This window comes from Phalaenopsis equestris, unplaced genomic scaffold (genome assembly GCF_001263595.1).
Source record: "Phalaenopsis equestris unplaced genomic scaffold, ASM126359v1 Scaffold000173, whole genome shotgun sequence".
Classification (NCBI taxonomy): domain Eukaryota; kingdom Viridiplantae; phylum Streptophyta; class Magnoliopsida; order Asparagales; family Orchidaceae; genus Phalaenopsis; species Phalaenopsis equestris.
In genome coordinates, this window is record NW_018164615.1 from 43,013 (window position 1) to 62,924 (window position 19,912).

At 34.8% G+C, this 19,912-nt stretch overlaps 1 protein-coding gene across 2 annotated transcripts; it reads right to left on the reverse strand.

Moving 5' to 3' along the window:
- Positions 1–542: 542 nt before the first annotated feature.
- Positions 543–18,899, reverse strand: LOC110022142. Of its 2 annotated transcripts, none has more exons than XM_020720949.1 (23): positions 18,711–18,899; positions 13,572–14,084; positions 13,395–13,503; positions 13,250–13,328; positions 13,066–13,164; positions 12,822–12,956; positions 12,576–12,697; positions 12,263–12,427; positions 12,087–12,180; positions 5,273–5,381; positions 5,048–5,164; positions 4,490–4,653; positions 4,285–4,402; positions 3,746–3,970; positions 3,485–3,669; positions 3,236–3,403; positions 2,794–2,899; positions 2,388–2,525; positions 2,150–2,308; positions 1,855–2,058; positions 1,563–1,757; positions 1,393–1,470; positions 543–714 (listed from the first exon to the last, which is right to left on the reverse strand). In XM_020720949.1, the coding sequence occupies exons 1-23, from the start codon at positions 18,756–18,758 to the stop codon at positions 601–603; spliced, it is 3,444 nt and encodes a 1,147-aa protein (XP_020576608.1). In that variant the 5' UTR covers positions 18,759–18,899; the 3' UTR covers positions 543–600. The 2 variants fall into 2 exon arrangements, with proteins under 2 accessions (XP_020576608.1, XP_020576607.1); XM_020720948.1 differs by having other exon boundaries at positions 12,087–12,183.
- Between the last annotated feature and the right edge of the window lie 1,013 nt (positions 18,900–19,912).

The window sequence follows — 19,912 nt, forward strand, 5'->3', positions numbered from 1 at the left end:
AAAAAGGCCATAAACTAAAAAACAAATCCACCAGTCTCATTTCAATTCGTGTTTCCTCACTTCTATGCTTTGACAAAATCGGCTAAGGGTAATACTATAATTTTAAAATATTGAAAAAAAAGGCCATAAACTAAAAAACAAATCCACCAAAGATAGTGGGAAGATTTACTACATACCACTTAATTCCATCGTATTTACATATCAAACGCCCAAACTTCAATTTTTACATATATATACCACTTTGCCTATGCATAAAAAGATTTAACATTTTTTGGATGTTCAAATAGCATTTTCTTATGCGATGCTAGAGATTTAGGTGGTCTTAATATAAAAAACAGACTTCAAATGTTAGACATGTAATATATATAGATATTTGGTGGTAAACAAAGATTAACAAAAGCTCATCACTCCATTTTTTCTTTAACTTGGAGCTTTTGCAAAATAAATAATTACACAACTAAAAAAACATTTACAAGCTCTATGAAATCATACATACGCTTGCTTTACTAAATTAACCATGAACAAACGTCAAGGATTGGTGGAGAAATAAATATAAATAATAAATATAATAATAATCACAAAAGAAATTTGAGGAATATTTCAGCTGAGTATGGAACGTGCCTCAACAACTGATCTTGGAGGTTCCAAATCTTCGTCATGTATAGAGTTTCCTTGCAATGTCTGCATTTCTGAGGCAAAAACATCATCCAATATCTGCAATAGCCATCATCGTCTCACAACATCAGAACTTTTTTAATTGAGTAAATGGCAAAAATAGTTTATTGAAGTTTAATTTTTAGTCCAAGATCTTAAGATATTCAACTCTCAACTCAACTGATTTGGTAAACTAATTTAGGGTGTATTTGGGACCAATGCAGCTTTTTGTACAGGTGATTGTAAAGTTGGGGGAGGGAGGGGGGAGTAGTTTTTTGAACACCTATTTTAGCAAACCTGGCTGCAAAAATCAATTTCCCACTAAGAAAATTTCTAAAAAATAACCAAAGTAGTAGTTCACCAAAAATGCAGCTTCTCACTACAACAATTTTTTAAAAAAACCACAAGAAAAATAATTTTCCAAGCACAATTGTGGTGGCAGTTTGAAGTATAAAACAGATAGAAAGTTGTCTCAAACAGACCCTTAGACCTTGCTATTTCTTAAGATGTAAAAGCTCCATGAACACAATTTCCGTTAAAAAAATGACAATTTATGGTAGCATTAAATTAGTTTAAATTTGGTGGTTAAGGAGCAAAACTGACTACTTAAGAAAATCTGAGATTAAAGTTAGCACACACACCTCTAGACTTTTTTTTAATAATCTACTTCATTTAAATTAAGTTATTTAAAAATGTGTTTATTTGAAGAAGCAGATAGAGGTAAGATGAGGATCTCACCCCAAGAACATGACCAGAACCAGATCGTCTATACCATATCCTGTTCTCCTTCCGACTCTCAAGAAAGCTCAACACAATCTAACAAAAAAACAGCTCAAAAACTTTAGAATCCCAATAAAAATCCTCCATGAATAAAGATAAACAACTATTTCTTGCAGAAAAATTATTACCTGTCCCATTTTATCCCAAAACTCCCTGCAAATTTCTACAAAAATCTTTTTGGTGAAGACAGCATGCAGATTCCTTACAGAATCACTCAGCTGCAAGGACAGTGCTTGCATCCTTTCACGAATCTCAGCTTCTCCCTTCGTCTCCTTAGTTTCTTCAAGAATTTTCTTCAGCCTTGTGCTTTTGTTTGCCTCAGTCTACAAATTAATCATATTACGAATATTAATATCTTCAATTGTACATAAATTTTAGAAATAAACTGATTTAAATTAGAAAAACGATATTGTAACAAACATTATCCACAAGCATCCTTATGATAGCCTGCTTATAGTTCTTGTAATTTGTTCTTAACATGATTGTGATTCCATTAGTCCTTTCCCCAAAGCTCTCATTTTTATTGGAGAGTGTCCAAAATGAGGCAGAAGACTTAAGATTTTCTTCTATTCTGCAGTGATGGCCATCTAGTATTCTTTTCATGGTGTTTAGGAAGACTCCCAACTGTCACAACAAAACAATATGAGCCTATTTTAAAACCAAATTAACTCTTTTAATGCCATGAACAATAGTTTATAATCATGAGTTCTGCTACCTCATTTGGAATACTATAGGCTGCTGTAGATTGTTTTCTTGTTAGCTTCTGCATATGCTTCTCGATCTTCTTTGGAACTCCATCTTTTAGAGGCATCAGGACTTCGCTGTATTGCTTCTCTAAGGCCTTTATTATCGCTCGTTCGATATGGGCAACAGCCTGAGAAGATTATTCTTGCTTTAGTTTCAAAGAGAAGAAAGCGAAGAAGAGTGCATTAATTGTGCCATAATTTTCTTACACTTTCTAAGCTTAGCAAGTACTGTGGCCATCTGTTGACTACTACCTTGTACTCATTTAAGCTATCCATGATGTTACCATAAATGTCCTCCACGAAAGGCGACGTGGCATAATGAGTTGAAATTCCAGAGAATGAAATCTGCAAATGTTTTAAGAGATATATGATTCATGATTTCAGAGTTTTCAGAGTTTAAATTCCAGAGTAATGTAATTCTATGAATGAGCAAGGTGCCAAAATTTAATAGCGGCTGAACTGGTCTTCTTTTGGGATTATTTCAACCAATATTAGAAGAATCTAACTAAATTGAAACTATTTATAGACTATGTGACTAAAATGGCCGTCTGTAAAAATACAGGGGACCATTTTGGCACTTTCCACTACTATGAATTGAGTGGAGAAAAATAACCTTCTCTGCTTTGCAATTTTCAACCAACTGGTATTGAGTATCCTTGATCCAGGTCTCTATGTAATAATGGAATAGATCTCTTGAGATTACTCCTCCATGAACAGGGCTGTTGACAATGAATTATGAAACTGAGAGTAGCTTAACAAAGAAGGGGCATTTACATCTGACACCTAGATTTTGATTTTTACATTTCAAGCACATAATTATTTCATATTAAATAAAATATACAACTAATTTTAACTTTTAAAAAGTGAAATACACATTTTCATGCATAGGAGGCATATAAGTAAAAATTGAAGTTTAGGTGTCAGATATGTAAATATTTAAGAATTGAGTGGTAGGTATGTAAATCTTCCACTCCATGAAAAATTTTACATACTAAATATTTAAGAATTGAGTGGTAGCTATGTAAATCTTCCACTCCATGAAAAATTTTACATACTTGATACTCCACGAATTGAGATCTCTTTCAAAATCAGCAGTGGTAACTAGCAGTTCAATTACATGTGGTGCAGGTTTGGAAGGTGGAAAAGCTGATAGAAAATTTCTAAGCCTCTGACAGAGATGAACACTATATATAGAAGCAGCAATATTTGGAAGATCAATGCAGCTGGCAATAAAACAAAATTATTATTTAACAAAAGTTCGTATAATAGCTCATTATTTCATAATTTTTATGAGTAAATAATACCTGGGGAGTATGTTCTGGTTCTGAATTTTCATATCTGCTTGAATCTCACTGCTTATATTCAAACATAATATCCTCATTTTAGAATAAGCAGTTGAGATAGTTATTGGTTCAGTAACATCACAGTTGGCTGACATAAATTCTTCTGTATCTACCAAATATCTTCTGCACCTCTTTTCTGCAGCAGTCTTTAGAACAAAATGACATTATTTTAAATAAATTCTTCAAGGGAAAATTGTGGGCCAGTGACAGGTTATAGCTAACCTTGAGATAGTTTCTCAATATATTTTGAGCTTCTTGAGAGAGTATGTCATGTAGAAGGCTGAAGAGTTTTATTGCGGGAGTTAATGCAGGTGAAGCTGTTTCTGGAATTGGACCAAAGAAGTTCGAGAGTCCGGTCGAAGAGTTCTCATCCAAGGACTTGTAGTTTTGAAAAGTAGTTGCCAAGAGATTCTTTATTTGATCTTCACAGTCAAGTAAAATGCTTTTCTGTTTGACAAGAAATTAGAAATCTAAGAAATCTATAAAAATTTAATTTTTAGGAAAAGTTAAGTTACAAAAAGAACAGCACTCAACTCCTCAGAACTAATTTGTGAATTGTTGCCTTGTTACTAATATATAACATGTTAAAGTTGACACAGAACCTTAAAATTGCCTACAGTTAGTACAAAGTGAAAGGCACCATATTTTGCATTTGCTAGTTAATATTTTCATCTTAGAATATCTTAAGGGAGAATTAGATAACAAAAATTCATTTAACAGTAATCTTTCCAGTAAGGCAGAAAAAAAAAAAATGCAAATACCTCTTGTCTGGTGAGATTTCTTTCATTTCGAGCCTTGAGAACAGGTTCTAGTAATTCACATATTAGTTCCAAACATTCTTTAGTGGGTACTGAGATATTAATGATATATGACAAATACCTGTCGAAAGTATTTAAATAAATAAAATCAAAACATTTTATCACGTAGTCTTTGGTATTATTAAGTTGTTTTTTGATGTGAAAGTACCTAAGTTTCGTATATGCAGGAGTCACACCATAGTAGCTAGAGAACTCATTTAAAAGCCACTTCCATGGTCCATGAATCCGCAAATTTTTTGCATGGAAATCACAAGCACGCATAGATGCCTCCATTACGAGATCATAGACGAGAGTTTCTACAGGCGGACTAGCCTGCCGACATATAGAGTAGCAGATCTTTAATTTCTATCTTTACGAAACTTCAAACTGTGATATCCCATTGCATGTGGCCCATTTAGTCATAGAGTTTTTGCATTTCTTCAATTTAGTCCCCAATATCCAAAATAGTTTCTCATATAGAATTCATGACACAAAAAGACTCCAATTTAGAGAGTTTACCAAAATGAATCCCAATTTAATCCTTGAGCAACCAATTGAGATCAATTTTCAACAGCCGCGGGACTAAATTGGAGCACTGCAGAACTCACGGAAAAAATTGGCCACATTAAAATTGTCGGGGACCATTTTGGGATTTACCACAACGTCACAATTATTGTAAAGTTCTAACAGATTTCATGCTTTAGAATGGATAAAGCTGGATAAAAACCTTAGAGAAATTCATTCTATCAGAAGAGCTCCAAAAAACGCTTGTAGCTAGTTGAATTTTTCCTACAAAACCTTGATCCTCCAAGTACATTGGCCACCACTTCACTTTCTCTCCTTGCTAAATCGATAAAACAGCGTTTTTGAAATTAGTTTCATTGCAAACGTAGATTGCCCAGATTATTTGTGCAGAATTTTAAATCAGAAGTCAAGTCAAGGAAATTCTTACTTGTGCTTCAGAATTCAACAATGAAATTGGAATCTTTGCCTGACCAAGATTCACATTGTTGTTATCCTGGACCTGAATCAAAAGAGCGTCTCCTTGACTCTCTGGGTAACTGTAAGAATTTGCATATAATGTCAGTACCTTCATATAAAACAAACTAATATTATTAGATTTAAAACGACAATCCCTAGCTGCTATTACTTATTATTTGTGTATTATTCCCTTATTATGTATTTCTTATTTGCTTTTTTTCTTTCATATTTGTTTTATTCAGTTTTATTTCTTTTCTTTATTGTGTCCATGGTAAGTGGGTCTGAATACCATTCATTCTATCAATAATATTATGTTGCTCTATTTTTAAAATTCAACATGGCATCAGAGATAGATTCTAACCCTAGAACCCAGCCACCGAAAGCCTCTACAGCAGCCGCCATCTTTCCCACCGGGAGTTCTAGCTGCTGGTCCTCCTGGTTGTCTCCTACAGCCGCCGGTCTCCTCTGACTGGCTCCTACAGCCACCGGTCTCCCCAGCAGCAGTCCAACCATCCCCGCAAATTTATTGGGGTTCCCCGCAGCTCTCCTGCATCATTCCTGCAGCCTTCCTATAACCTCCCTACAGCCTTCTTTCAGCTTTCCTGCAGCCTTCTTGCATTGTTCTTGCAATTATTTGTCGACCAGTGATTTACAAATCTGTTAATGTCTCAGAATCCTAGCCACATCTCTTTCAGCTCATTCGGAATCATGGCGGACTACTCCAACAATGAGCCGTGAATCCTAGCCACATCTCTTTTGGCTCAGTCGAACTCCACAATGAGCCGCGAATTCTAGCCACATCTCTTTTGGCTCAGTCGGAATCATGGCGAAATCTTCCAACAATGAGCCGCCTTCAGAAGGTGTTCTTGATTTTACTGGGGGATCGAATCTAACCTTCGTTCCACTGCAAACCAGAGAACTAGAAACCAACATGAACTTCCTGATCATGATTCATAAACTAAATAACAGTAACTTTCTCCAATGGTCTCAAGCGGTGTCTTTATTCATCAAAGGACACGGGAAATTCAGGTACCTCACCGATAAGATCCTTGAACCTCGAAAAACCGACCTAACATATGGAACTTGGGAAGTGGAGAACTCCATGGTTATGTTGTGGCTGATCAACTCCATGGAAATGTAGATTGGTTGTTCATCTATGTTCCTCTTATCCGCTAGTGCTCTCAGGACGACAATTCGTGATACCTACTTGGTCGTAGAAAACTCCAGCAAACTCTATGAGGTATATAAGAAAATTTGAGAGGCAACTCAAGGGTTTAGGACAATAACCCAGTACAAAAATGGCCTGGTTGCACTTTACATGGAATGTGATTTGTACTATGACTGCATTTAGGAATCTCCGACCGACCTTTCTCTCTTTCAGAAAATATTAGAAAAGGATAGAATGTTCCAATTTCTGCCAGGCCTTAACAAAGATCTTGAAGAAGTTCGAGGTTGTATTCTTGGTGGAGATCCTCTTTCTTCCGCTCATACTGCTTTCATCGAGATTTGTCGAGAAGAAAACTGAAGACCTGTTATGCTAGACACCTTTAGTCTTTCAGCTGAATTGTTTGACTTGGTTTCAAATAGTTCTTAGCCCTCATCCATGACACCTTGGACCAGTCACCCCATTTGTTATTATTGTTACAAACCCAACCAAATTCGAGACAAGTGTCAGAAATAAACTGACAAATAAAACTTCGACCAAATCCTCTACTACCAAGGGTCTCATAGCGACGTCTGAGTCTACCACGGCTCAAGAGACTCCTATTTGGAACATCCTAGAATCCCCCGAATACCTGAAAACTAGATGGATCAATTGATCAAACTTCTTAGAGGAAATCAAATCTCAACAGGTCCATCGACCTCCCACATCTGATAAGATAATCTTTAAATGGCTTTTATCATTTATTCCTCCTTTAGTCCTTAGATTATTGATTTTTGTGCCACATATCACATGACTAGATATTCGTAAGCTTTCATGACTTACTATCCATACATTAGAAAAGATACAGTTAGAATTTTTTATGGCTCCTATAGTTTCATTGTTGGTAAAGTGTTTGTTGTACTAACGATCGATTTAACTCTGGAGTTTATATTACATGTTCTCTTGTTGCAATATAACTTGTTATTTGTCAATAATTTGACAAATGATAATAATTGTGCTGCTAATTTCTCTTCTGTTGGTTCTGCTTTCCAGGATCATCGTTCGGGGAGAATGATTGGAGCAGCTAAGAGGGTAGCTAGCCTCTACTACTTTCAAGTGAAGAGCAGAAAGAGTGAGGACACGCCATTTAGGAGTTATAGTTTATTTCAAGCCATAAAATATTCCATTATGTTGTTGCATTGTCATTTGGGTCATCGTAGTTTTATTTTAAAAACTTGTAACTTTTGATGTTTTTTTAATAAAAATCTTTCTAACTTCAATTATAAGACATATCAGTTAGCCAAGCATCATCGGGTCCATTACCCACCCTGAGCTAGTTTTAGTTTAAAAACTTGTATATTTTGATATTTTTTTAATAAAAATCTAACTTCAATTATAAGACATGTCAGTTAGCCAAGCATCATCGGGTTCATTACCCACCCCGAACTTACACACATCTTTCGCTCCTTTCTCCCTCATTCAAAGTGACATATGGGGACTCCTTTCTCCCTCATTCATAGTGACAAGAGCACAAAGAATGAGGACACGCCATTTAGGAGTTGTAGTTTATTTTGAGTCATAAACTAACCCGTTATGTTGTTGCATTGTCATTTGGGTCATCATAGTTTTATTTTAAAAACTTGTATCTTTTGATGTTTTTTTAATAAAAATCTTTCTAACTTCAATTATAAGACATATCAGTTAGCCAAACATCATCGGGTCCATTACCCACCCTGAGCTAGTTTTATTTTAAAAACTTGTATATTTTGATGTTTTTTAATAAAAATATTTCTAACTTCAATTATAAGACATGTCAGTTAGCCAAGCATCATCGGGTCCATTACCCACCCCGAACTTACACACATCTTCCGCTCCTTTCTCCCTCATTCACAGTGACATATGGGGACTCTCTCACATGTCCAGCTGCACCAATAAACGATTGTTCCTGACCTTGATTGATGGCCACACTCAAATGACATGGTCGACATTTTAAAAGATAAATCGAAGGTTGTTGTCACCTTCCAAAACTTTAACACCTTTGTTTTAACTCAATTCAAAAGCTCAATTTAGGTCATTCAGATTGACAATAGTTGTGAGGTTTTCAACTCTATTTTGGATTATTTCTTGACAAGGGCATCTTTCATCATTGCTCGTGTACAGACTCTCCTAGACAAAATAAGGTAATCGAGGGAAAAAAACTATCACTTCCTAACCGTTGTTTGCTACATTATGTTTCAATTCAATGTCCTGAAATAACTTTGGAATGATATCATTCTGATTGCCACCTATCTCATAGAAAGAGTCCCCTCTAAAATTTACAAGTTTTGAACCCCTTAGCCATTCTGATGTTTTGCTTTCCTACCAATGAAGGCTTTCTTCATATTAGATCAAAAGATTTTTTGGTGCACGATCTTTGTTTGGAACACTACCCCCACTCGAAGTAAACTTGATCCCAGATCTATAAAATGTTTCTTCCTAGGGTACTCAGCAACTCAAAAGGGATATCGGCATCTTGATCCTACCACAAAAAAAATCTATGTGGATGTTGATGTCACCTTTTTTGAAAGTGTTTCCTTTTTTCTAGCTCGGTCTCAAATGAGGGGAAAGCTCGTGTTCTCAAACATTGCCCCTTATCCTACTCCTATGGATGTTTCCCCCATTATTCCTATCACTAAGGAGTCCTCTGTTCCGTTGAGTGCACCATATCTTCCTCCCACTGTCCGTGTCTACACTCGGCGCACTCGTCTGAATGCTCCTACTTTGGACCCTGTTACTTTCTTACAGGACCTTGACTCCTCTCCGAGCGACATCATCAGCACGAGCCCTTCTCCAAATGAGGAAGAAAGTTCTCCGAGTGAGGTACGCAATCATACATGCTCCCTCTATTCTATGGAAAAATATGCTCTTTCCAGAGTCTATCACCGACCTACAAAGCATTTGCTACTGCCCTGACAGACCATCAGATCCCAACTACTGTTGAGGTTTCCCTTGTTGATCAAACTGGAAAATGACAGTAATGAAGGAGATGAATGCCCTTCAACAGAACCATACGTGGGACATTGTCGATCTTCCTTAGGGTAAGAAAGCTGCAAGGTGTCGATGGACTTTCAGCACCAAGTTCAACTCTAATGAATCCTTTGAAAATAACAAGACAAGATTGGTCGTTAATGGATACTCACAAACCTACGGAGTTGACTATGAAAAGACATTTGCTCCAGTAGCTAAGTTAAACATTATTCAGGTCTTGTTGTCCCTTGCGGTGAATTTGGATCGGCCTTTATTCCAACTAGAGGTCAAGAATGTGTTCTTGAATGGAGAGCTTACAGAAGAGGTGTACAACTCTCTCCCTCCTGGCTTTGACTCTCCTTCCACCAGAGGGCAAGTGTGCAGGCTAAGAAAGTCCTATGGATTAAGGTATTCCCCAAAGGCTTGGTTCGAAAAATTTACAAAGTTGTTTGTGGGTCATGGCTTTACTCAGGCTCAATCAGATCACACCCTCTTCTTCCGGCATTACTCCAATGACCAGGTAGCTATCTTTATTGTCTATGTTGACCATATTATTCTTACAGGTAGCGATCTTCAAGCATTCGAGTCCTTGAAAGACATTCTTGCGAATTCCTTTAAAATGAAGGACTTGGGATCTTTATGGTATTTCTTAGGTATGGAAGTGGTACGGTCATCTCAGGGCATTTGCCTGTCTCAGCGCATAAATGTGATTGATCTCTTGATAGAGAGCAATCTTCTTCAGTGCAAACCTGTTGTTGTTACAATAGATTCCAATGAAAAATTATCCAAAATCTCTAATATTGTATCTGTCAACTAGACTCATTATCATTGCCTTGTGGGAAAAGTCATGTACATCACTCTTACTCACCCCGACATGTAACGGAGTTGGTATAGTGACTCAATTCATGCATGACCCCTATGAGCACAATTTCCAAGCTGTCCACCAGATTCTCCACTATTTAAAACGTACCCCAAGCTCAGGTTTGTTTTTCTCCTATCACACCACTTGGTCTATTGTTGTGCCCCAAGCTCAGGTTCGTTTTTCTCCTATCACACCACTTGGTCTATTGTTGTTTATACATATGTTATTTGGGCGAGATCGATTAGCGATTGACGTTCCACGTCGTGGTATTGCTCATTTATATGGGGCAATCTTGTGACATGAAAAAGCAAAAGACAGTCTGCGGTTGCCCAGAGCAGTGCTGAAGCTGAATTCCAGTTGTGTCATTGGGAATATGTGAAGCTCTCTAGTTACGCATCATGCTCCGCGAACATAGTATGCCAACCTCCATTCCACTGCAGATATTCTATAATAATAAGGCTGACATCAGCATTACCACAATCCAGTCTAATATGATCATACCAAATATATGGAGATTGACAGACACTTCATTTAGGAAAAGAATGAATTTGGAAAAATTTGTTTTACTTTTGTGCCCTCCCTCCAGCGGTCAACTAGCGAACATTTTCACCAAGAATCTTCCCCGTCCATTGTTTGATGACTCCAAATTCAACTTGAACATGATTGATATCTATGCTTTAACTTGGGGGGAGGGGTGGGGTGAGAATATTAGATTTATAAAGGCAATCTCTAGCAATTATTAATTATTATTTGTTTATTATTTTATTTCCTATTTGTTTTATTATGATTTTTTATGTTTTATTTCTTTCCTATTTAATTTATTTTGTTTTATTTATACAATAACAACAAAAAAACCTTTATTCCACTAAGTGGGGTTGCCTACATGAATCCTTTTCCTCCATTGTGTCCTATTTAGTGTCATATTTTCATTTAATTCTAGTAAATTAAGATTATGTTTTATACAATATGCCCAAGTCTTCCAAGGTCTACCCCTTTGCCTTTCTTAACATAAGTCGAATCTAAAACATCTATTCTTCTAAACGGATCATCAAATGGTCGACGTTTAATGTGATCAAACCATCTAAGATGACTCTCTCATTTTGTTCTTCACTGGGGTTACACCAACCCTTATCACTGATATATTCATTTCGCATTCTGTCTCTACGTGTAAAGCCACTCATCCACCTAATCATTCTCATCTCGACAACACGTAACTTAGTTTTATACTTCTCTTTTAAAGGCCAACATTCAGCATCATAGAGCATTGCAGGTCTCACCACCATCTTATTAAATTTTCTTTTCAGTCTAAATAATACTTTTCTATCACACAATAGGCCCGAACCATTCCTCCACTTCAACCAACCAACTTGAATTCTATTAACAACATCCCCATCAATATCACATCACTTTGAACAATAGACCTGAGATATCTAAAGCGTTCACACTTTTTAATAATTAGATCACCCATAGTTGCATTTCTGTCACTAGAGCTACTACTACTAAAATTATATTCCATGTATTCATTTTTAGTTCTACTCAAATGAAGGCGTTTAGACTCCAAGGTAGACCTCCATAATTCAAGTTCTTCCTGAATTTTTTCTCTCGTCTTATCCACGAGAAGGATAACATCAACAATTGTGTCTATTGTAATTGGGTTTAAATAACCCTCCTTCTATCAATAATATTATGTTGCTCTATTTCAAAATCCAACAAATATAACAGCGTAAATAAAAATTTTAGAAATTTTTAAAACTTTTCTTCTATGGAACTTACAAGATATGAGACTCTCCAGTTCCAGGTGTGAACCAGAGTGGGGAACTCACAAGTTCTTCACAAGAACTATATAGTTGCAATAAGCATGAGAAAGCTTCTGAAATAAGATATAAATTTTAGCAACGTTGTCAACAACAACAAATGCAAAAAACTAAAGAGCGGATTATTTTTATAACCTTTATGAGTAACTGAAACTGAAGTTGCTTTTAGTGTATTGATCTTATTCTTTAAGAATTCAGTCGCATGATGAACATATTCAGCACTGGCTTGCATTACTAATTTTGGACTAGAAGAGTCACATCGAAGCTTTGGTCTTTGTGCCACAATACGAATTTTTTTCACTGTTACAGTAAGATAAATGTCAGAAACATGATATTTTTTTGGTTTGAATCTTTAATGTAGAATCTCCAAACCTGAGTGCTTATCTTCCATGAACAAAAGACATAACTCAAAGAAAATATAAATTCACTGAGATGCTTGTAGTCTAACCTTCCACCTCTATTTTCCAAATTTCTTTTCTCTCTTTCCTAGTGCAAGTTCCATCAGCACAAGTTATAGGCCTTCTTTCCCCCAGAGCATTGCCTTTTGGTTGCAGCAGATACTTCTGAATCCTATTTTACAACATTTGATTTCATCAGGGCTATACAGCATGGTACATTTGAAATAAGGATTAAGAAATTATGATAAAAAAGTACAAATTTTAAGCATTGGAGTCATGCTTTAGATATAACTTACCCAAAGGCATCCCGTAGCATCATGCATTCATCTCTAAGAAATTCTGGGGCCTCCACGCAGTTCCTTGCCCAAGCATACAAGCACAGACGGAAACATGCATCATAGGCAACAAAAGATTGCCACGAATTTTCAGCACTGTAAATTCATGCAAAGAATTGATGAAAATTCTGTAAGAATTTATAGCTAGAATTTATAGCTGCAGCTGCTATATTGTCAAAATATTATCTCGGCATAACGATCAAACCTGGAAGTATAGTCTTGAGATCGAATAGACAATTTATTCTGCCAAGAATAAGTCTTCTCGTCTCTCTCCACTGAAATGTTCCCAGTAGATACTCCGGTTCTATATTTGTTGGAGGGTCAATGTTATAAATTTGTCATTTAAGTATATGAAACTAGTAAAAATGTAGTCTTTGTAAGAGTTTTACTGTGATGGCGGGTATTTTGTATCTTGAATCTGACATTCTAAATCTGGGGAGACTTCAAAGCTTTCTGATTTTACTTTTCCTATAGGAATGTAAGCACATTGAATAAAAGCTCGTATTTGATAAATCATTAGCTTTTGCTGCTTACCTTCTTCACCAAAGATGCTTTCTTCTCTTCCACAATCCGTGATTGGAGGAGCACTCGGCGTTCCAAGTTCTTTAAACCCTTTGGGCAAGTAATCATCATGAAGGTAGCACTGATGTAGAAGCACAGGAGATATTAATAGGTTAATGTGTGAGTATTAATCATTTAGGAGAGACTTACTGTTGATTCAGTGAAGACAACATGCTCGTGATTAGGGAAATGGGCACTGGAAGTTGAGCTCGTATCTAAGAAACCACCATTTAAAGCCAGCTCCACCTTTAGGTTCTCTTTCGATGGTCCTCGGACGAGAGTACGCCTTAATGTTCTACTTTGAGCTTTTATTGATTCATCACCGGTTGATTCAGATTTGGATTTGAGCTCTTCCTCATGGCTGATGTCTTTTGCTTTCCAAAATAGATAAGAGTCACTTGACTCCATGCCATCCTCTTCGAATGTGTCTGAATAAGAAGCACAATGGCCTCCAGAAATTGAGGCTATGCTTTCATTGTCATCCTCAGAATCTTCAGTATGGGTACTAGGATGAATCCCTAGGAAGCCTGAGTGAAATTTCACAGGTGGTAGAACTTTGGGTGATAGGAAGCTGCTGCTTTTGTGCAGCAGTGGCAAGTTTGAGATGCTACCCAATGGACATTTCTCTATCAGGGGTCTAGATTGTTGATCTCCAACAGATACCTGAAAAATAAGATTTATCATTCGTGTATGACACTTTTTTACTGTGAAGTCTAATTTCATTAAATATTTTGAATAATATTTGTTCTAGATTTTTCAGGATTTGTGGCTACAATAAAGTCCTAATTGAAGGTTATCAGAATGTCTTAAATAGAAGTTACAATATCTAAATTGAGGCTATGGTGAAATCTTAAATGAAAGTTACCATAAAAGCTTATAATAGAGACAACCAAAGTGGTCAGTGGTGGTTGATAATTAATATTAGAAATAAGCTTTTCACTATATGAACCCATTTAGTATCACTTGTCTCAAATCACAAGAAGCAACAAAGAGAGGAGAGGAAAAAGAGAAGAAGAGGAGTGTCATCCAGGAAAGAAAGGAAGAAGACTTTTCGATGATTGTAAATAAGATTTTTCTACTTATTCAAGAAAAAAGAAGTCTAGCCCTTATCTTTAGAATAGGTGATTTCATTTTCTATTAACTAGCCAAAGTAATATCTTTATCTAAATCTTCAATTTTTCTTGACATAAAATTTTTCACATGTTTCTTTTAAAGTTTAGTGGACTATTTAATCTCTATGCAATTATAGATACAAGCTTATTTAAGCAAAGCCTAAAATTTTTTGTATTTTTATGTATGTATTTTGGTTACTCTTTTGTTTGTAACTTGTGATTCGTCATACCTACCTTTAGATTAAGAGCACTTACTTTCCTAATGACTCTTATGAGAAAAAAGACTTGAAAATTATGATGGCTAAAAAGTTTGATATTAAGAATTTTAATAGAAAGAAAGATTTCAGCCTTCGAAGAATTAATATGTGTGGTGTATTTATCTAACAGAGAATTCTAAAAGCATACAATAGAAGATACTTGAATTCATAAGTCTAGAAGATAAAATAGAGATGAATGAGAAGGTTTTCTCAAAGATTCAACTATGTTTGATGAATGAAGTCTTGATAAAGGTCTTAGAAGGTTTATAGTTCAAATTAAAATTCTTGTACATGATCAAAAGCATTTTTAACAAATTTATCATATGTAAAGACTATTTAGAAGGTTTATAGGCAATTTTAACAAATTTATCATATGTAAAGACTATTTACTTAGCATATAAGAAAGTATACCTATTAAACTATATTTGAATGAGTTTATTTCCTTCCGTGAGATCTAAAGAATATTGATATTATTATTGGTGGTGAAAATCAAGCTTCATCTCTGTTGTGCTCCAACATTTAAAAAGGCAGAATCTGAAATTGAAATGTTTTACCTTAACAAGGCAAGGCATAAATTTTCAACATTTTTTAAGCTTATTATGGCACCATATTTTTTAAACAATGTTGTGCTCCTTACCTTTCACATATAACTACTTTTGAGATGTTATATTTACATGGTTGTGATGCAATATGCTTAAAAATATAAAAAAACTTAGTTCTTTAAAAAGAGAGAATTTTTAAGCTCCAAGGAAGCAAAAAGTCTGCTGAACTTTTCTTTCAGAGTATAAGAAAATCTCACAAGTGATAAAACAACTGAAGGTTTATTGCAAATTAGAGAGAAATTAAATTAGTAGGTTATTTCCTAATTATGGTAGGAATAAATGTTAGACTAAATTTAAAAAAAAGGTTATTAATTTCAATGGTAACAAAAATGAGAACATATATGTGCATTATTTATCTTTAAAGAAGAAAGAACAAGAAGCAAATGACAACCACAAAAAAATAAGTCAATTAATGCAAGTATTGTTATATAAGTATGATACAATAGACTTGGAGGATTTTTTTTTCCTTAAAAGCAATCCTATTAAACCCCTAGAAAGTGATAAACCAACTAAAGGTTTATTGCAAACCAGAGAAAATTTAAATAAATGAAGGTTATTTCCCAATTATGGTAGGTATAAATTTTAGAGTAAATTTAAAAAAGGTTATTAATTTTAACAGTAAGAAAAAAGAGAACATATATAAGCATTATTTATCATTAAAAAAGAGAGAACAAGAAGCAACAACCAAATAAAGATAAGTAAATTGATGCAAGTACTGTTATAGATTATATATATTAGAATTAAATTGGTGATGCTCTTTTGGTGATATAGGATAACAGATGTAAGAAAGTATCAAATTTTAGACTCAACATACTCTAATCACATATATATTAATTTAGATATATTTTTCACATGTAAGTAATATCACTTGTTATATTTATATTGAAAATAGAGCTATATGCAAAATTGGAGGTTTGGTCATTATGAAATTAAAGTCACATGGAGACACAATTATGTTATTTGCTATGGTCAGATGTGTACAAGACTTAAGAAAATAATTCAATAACTTCAATCATTTTTAGTACTGTAGGATTAGATTCTTTGGTGATGCTAACTCTCTTAAAGCCAATAAAAGTGTGTTAGTTGCTTAAAGGTGAATAGAATTAGTGAACTATATGAATTGTAGACTACAATTTTACACACTTATGTGCTGGAATTAATAACTAGGATGACAACTCATGGAAACAAAAATAATACTAAAAATATAACATCATGAACCCAAAAAGTGAGAGTTGTGTGAAATATATTTCTTATGATTCTGAAAAAGCAATTTAAAATAATTTTATTATCAAGTGAAGCTCCCAAAAAATAACATGACAGATTAAAAATTATAATAAAATGTCAACATAATAATAATGTAAGGTTTAATTTGTTTGGCACTTATGAACTAAGATGTTACAAAGTCTTAATTAACAATCATAGCTAATGACATGAGGGTACCACATAAAGAAGTATTCAAGTACATTGAAAATGTAGACTCCAAATGAAAGATTGTTAAGTGTGGAATCTAATTTCATTAATTAAATTAGATATTTATTCTTAATTTTTATGATTGAGGAATACCATAAAATCCTAATTATAAGAGAGTTAAAAAAAAATTAAATAGAAGCCACCACAAAGTCCTAAATTAAGGTTATCATAAAATCTTAATGGAGGTTACCATAGAAGTCTACAATGGAGGCTACAAAATGCTTCAATAGTGGTAATAATTAAAATTAAAAATTGAACGCTGCACTCTATAAACTCATACAATTCTTATTTATTTAGCATATACAAAAGAGGGGAGAAAAAGAGAGGAATAGGAAGAGAAAAAAGAGGAGTGTCATTTGAAAAAGAAAATAAGTTATCTTATGACTGCTTGCAAATATAGTTTTTTTATTTCTTTTAGGAAGAGGTAGTTTAGTTCTCATTTTACAGTAGGTGATTGTATCTTATCTCTTAGCTAGATAAATTAATATCTTTATTAATATCCTCAATATTGAATAAAGGGTATTTCTTCATATATCTCTTTTAAAGTTTAGTGGATTAATTGAGTCAATGTGCTTGCATTTTATCTCATAGCTAGGTGAAGTAATATCTTTATTAATATCCTCCATTTTGAATAGAGTATATTTCTTCATATATCTCTTTTGAAGTTTAGTGGACTATTTGAACTCAATGTGCTTATGGACATAAATTTATTTAAGCAGAACTAGAAAAACTTCGGTGGTCTTTTGCAAATTTTATTTCTTTTCAAACTTTGCTCCTTAGGGTTCATTATACTTGCCCGTAGATTGAGGCTAATAATTTTTTTCCGAACAACTTCCTCCTAGAATTTCAGTATAACCCACTTTAAAAAGCACATGAAGAGATAACCTGGAGTTCATTTGGTTACATGTACATAGAAAAAATAATTTGTTTGTAAGAGACTATTATATTTGATCCCATGTATTTGGAGAGGGCTTGCGGAGCTTAAAATCAATGTAAATTCTTAACTACATCCAATTAAATGTTATTTATTAAAAAACTCATTGCTTTCCAAAACAATTTTTTTTGGCTCCAACTTCAAGCAACTAATTAGGCCGCCAAGGAATAATAATCAATGCCAAAAATGAGATACTATTCATCAAACGTTTGGTCGAGGTTCTCGATCAACCCTTGGCTTCTGAAAGAAAATAAAATGATAAAGTATCACATCGTTTTTATCACTATTAAAACACGAAAACAGCTGAGCTATATGAATGAAGCGTCGGACTAATCTCTAATGAAGAAAAAATGAAGTAAAATAACAACCAGGCCGTCGCTCAACGCAGGAAGTAGAGTAGTTCCGCAAAACTAGAGCCGAAAAAATTTCGAAAACAAAGCACAAATGTATGATTTTTTGCTTTCTTCCATAAAAAAGGGCAGACCAAGAAAAAAACGTGAGAAAGGGACATAGAAGATTCAACAGAAACTAAGAGGAATCAAACGGTTAACAGACAACAGAAAAATAGTCGTTGTTCTTAGCTGGAAGGCAAGAAGGCAAGTGCCCATCAGCAATGAGAGAACAATTAAATTTCTGGAAGCCCAAATCCAACTACAAAGTACAGAGACATTTAAAGCATTGATTTCCAGGTGATAAAACAGTTTAAGAAAAGCATTTAGTATGAACAAGCAGGAGTTGGCTCAAATCAACGAAAGCCCACAACTTGTGGGACAACGAAAACCAAAGCAATTCAAGCAAATGGCATGGCAAGTAACCAAACCAAAAAACCCTAAAGGGCCAATTAAAGGAACAGGATCGATAAGCACCAAAGCAATTTCCTTAACGCGATTGAAAATTTTAATTTAGGGCTTTACCTGGTTGATCCAATTGATGGCGTTATCGTCAAGCCCCTCGGTGAACATTTTTTTTTGTTGGCTTCTCCGTCTGCTTCTTTACTGGTAGACGGAGAGGGAGAGAGAGAGAGAGAGAGAGAGAGAGACTGAGAGCTCGAGCTAGCAGAGAGTAGCGAAGGTGGGGAACGTTGAGTTTGATCGGCTGGTAACGGCTAGTCGGTAGGACTGCTGTTGTAAGATTTGAATCGCTTTCTTTGGAGTATTTTAATGTTATTCAGATAAAAAAAATAATAATAATTTATTTAAAGTACAAAAAAATTGTTGCTGCTCTTGCCTCCTTAGGCTAAGGAAAATTTATTGTCTCATAACTCCGCAAGGTGAGTTGCATGCGGAGTCGAACGAGAGGAGCCCAAGTGGAATTGAGTCCCACTGTATATTAAAATTTTAAAAAAACATAATTAACATGACTCGACCCAGATTACCGTGTTGAAAGATGCGTTTTTTAGTGGGACCTGGCCCGAATTTAGCTCGTCGGAACTCCGAAACAGGCAAAAAGTCACTTTATGCTAGATTTGGGTGATTTAGGAGTGTTTCTTTGTTTTTGTTCGTCGAAAGAGACAATACGTCATTTTTTTTTCTACGGAATTTTCGTCGGCTCGCATTCGGAGTTCTTCCACCTCTTCGGCTGCTTCGAGCGTTCTCCATTCGGCCGGCGGTGGTAGTGCTTCTCCATACAGTGGTTTCTCTCTCGATGATACGACAGTTTCTCTTTAACGGTAGTGCTTCTTCATTCGAAATGAAAGGTCAGCTTAAAAAAACGCATCATTATAAGTGTTAGTTCTCATTCGAAATGAAAGGTCGGTTCAACAACAACAAGTCATTTTTGTCTTTCTTTAGCAAGCAAAATGGAAGGTGGCAATGGTCTGGATGAAGAAGCTAGCGGTTTCTCGAAGTCGTTGAGGTAATACAATATCTATTTTAGAGAAAAAGTTGAAGTTATAGACTTGTTATATTCGTGTTATAGTCGTGTTATTATCGTGTTATTGTGTGTTATAGATGTGTTACTGTTGTGTTATGCTGTTATAGATGAGTTATGGATGAGTTAAGATGAGTTATAGATGTGTTATAGATGTATTATTGTTGTGTTACGTTATTATAATTGTGTTATACATGTGTTATAGATGTGTAATGAATGTGTTATGGATGTGTTATTGTGTGTTATT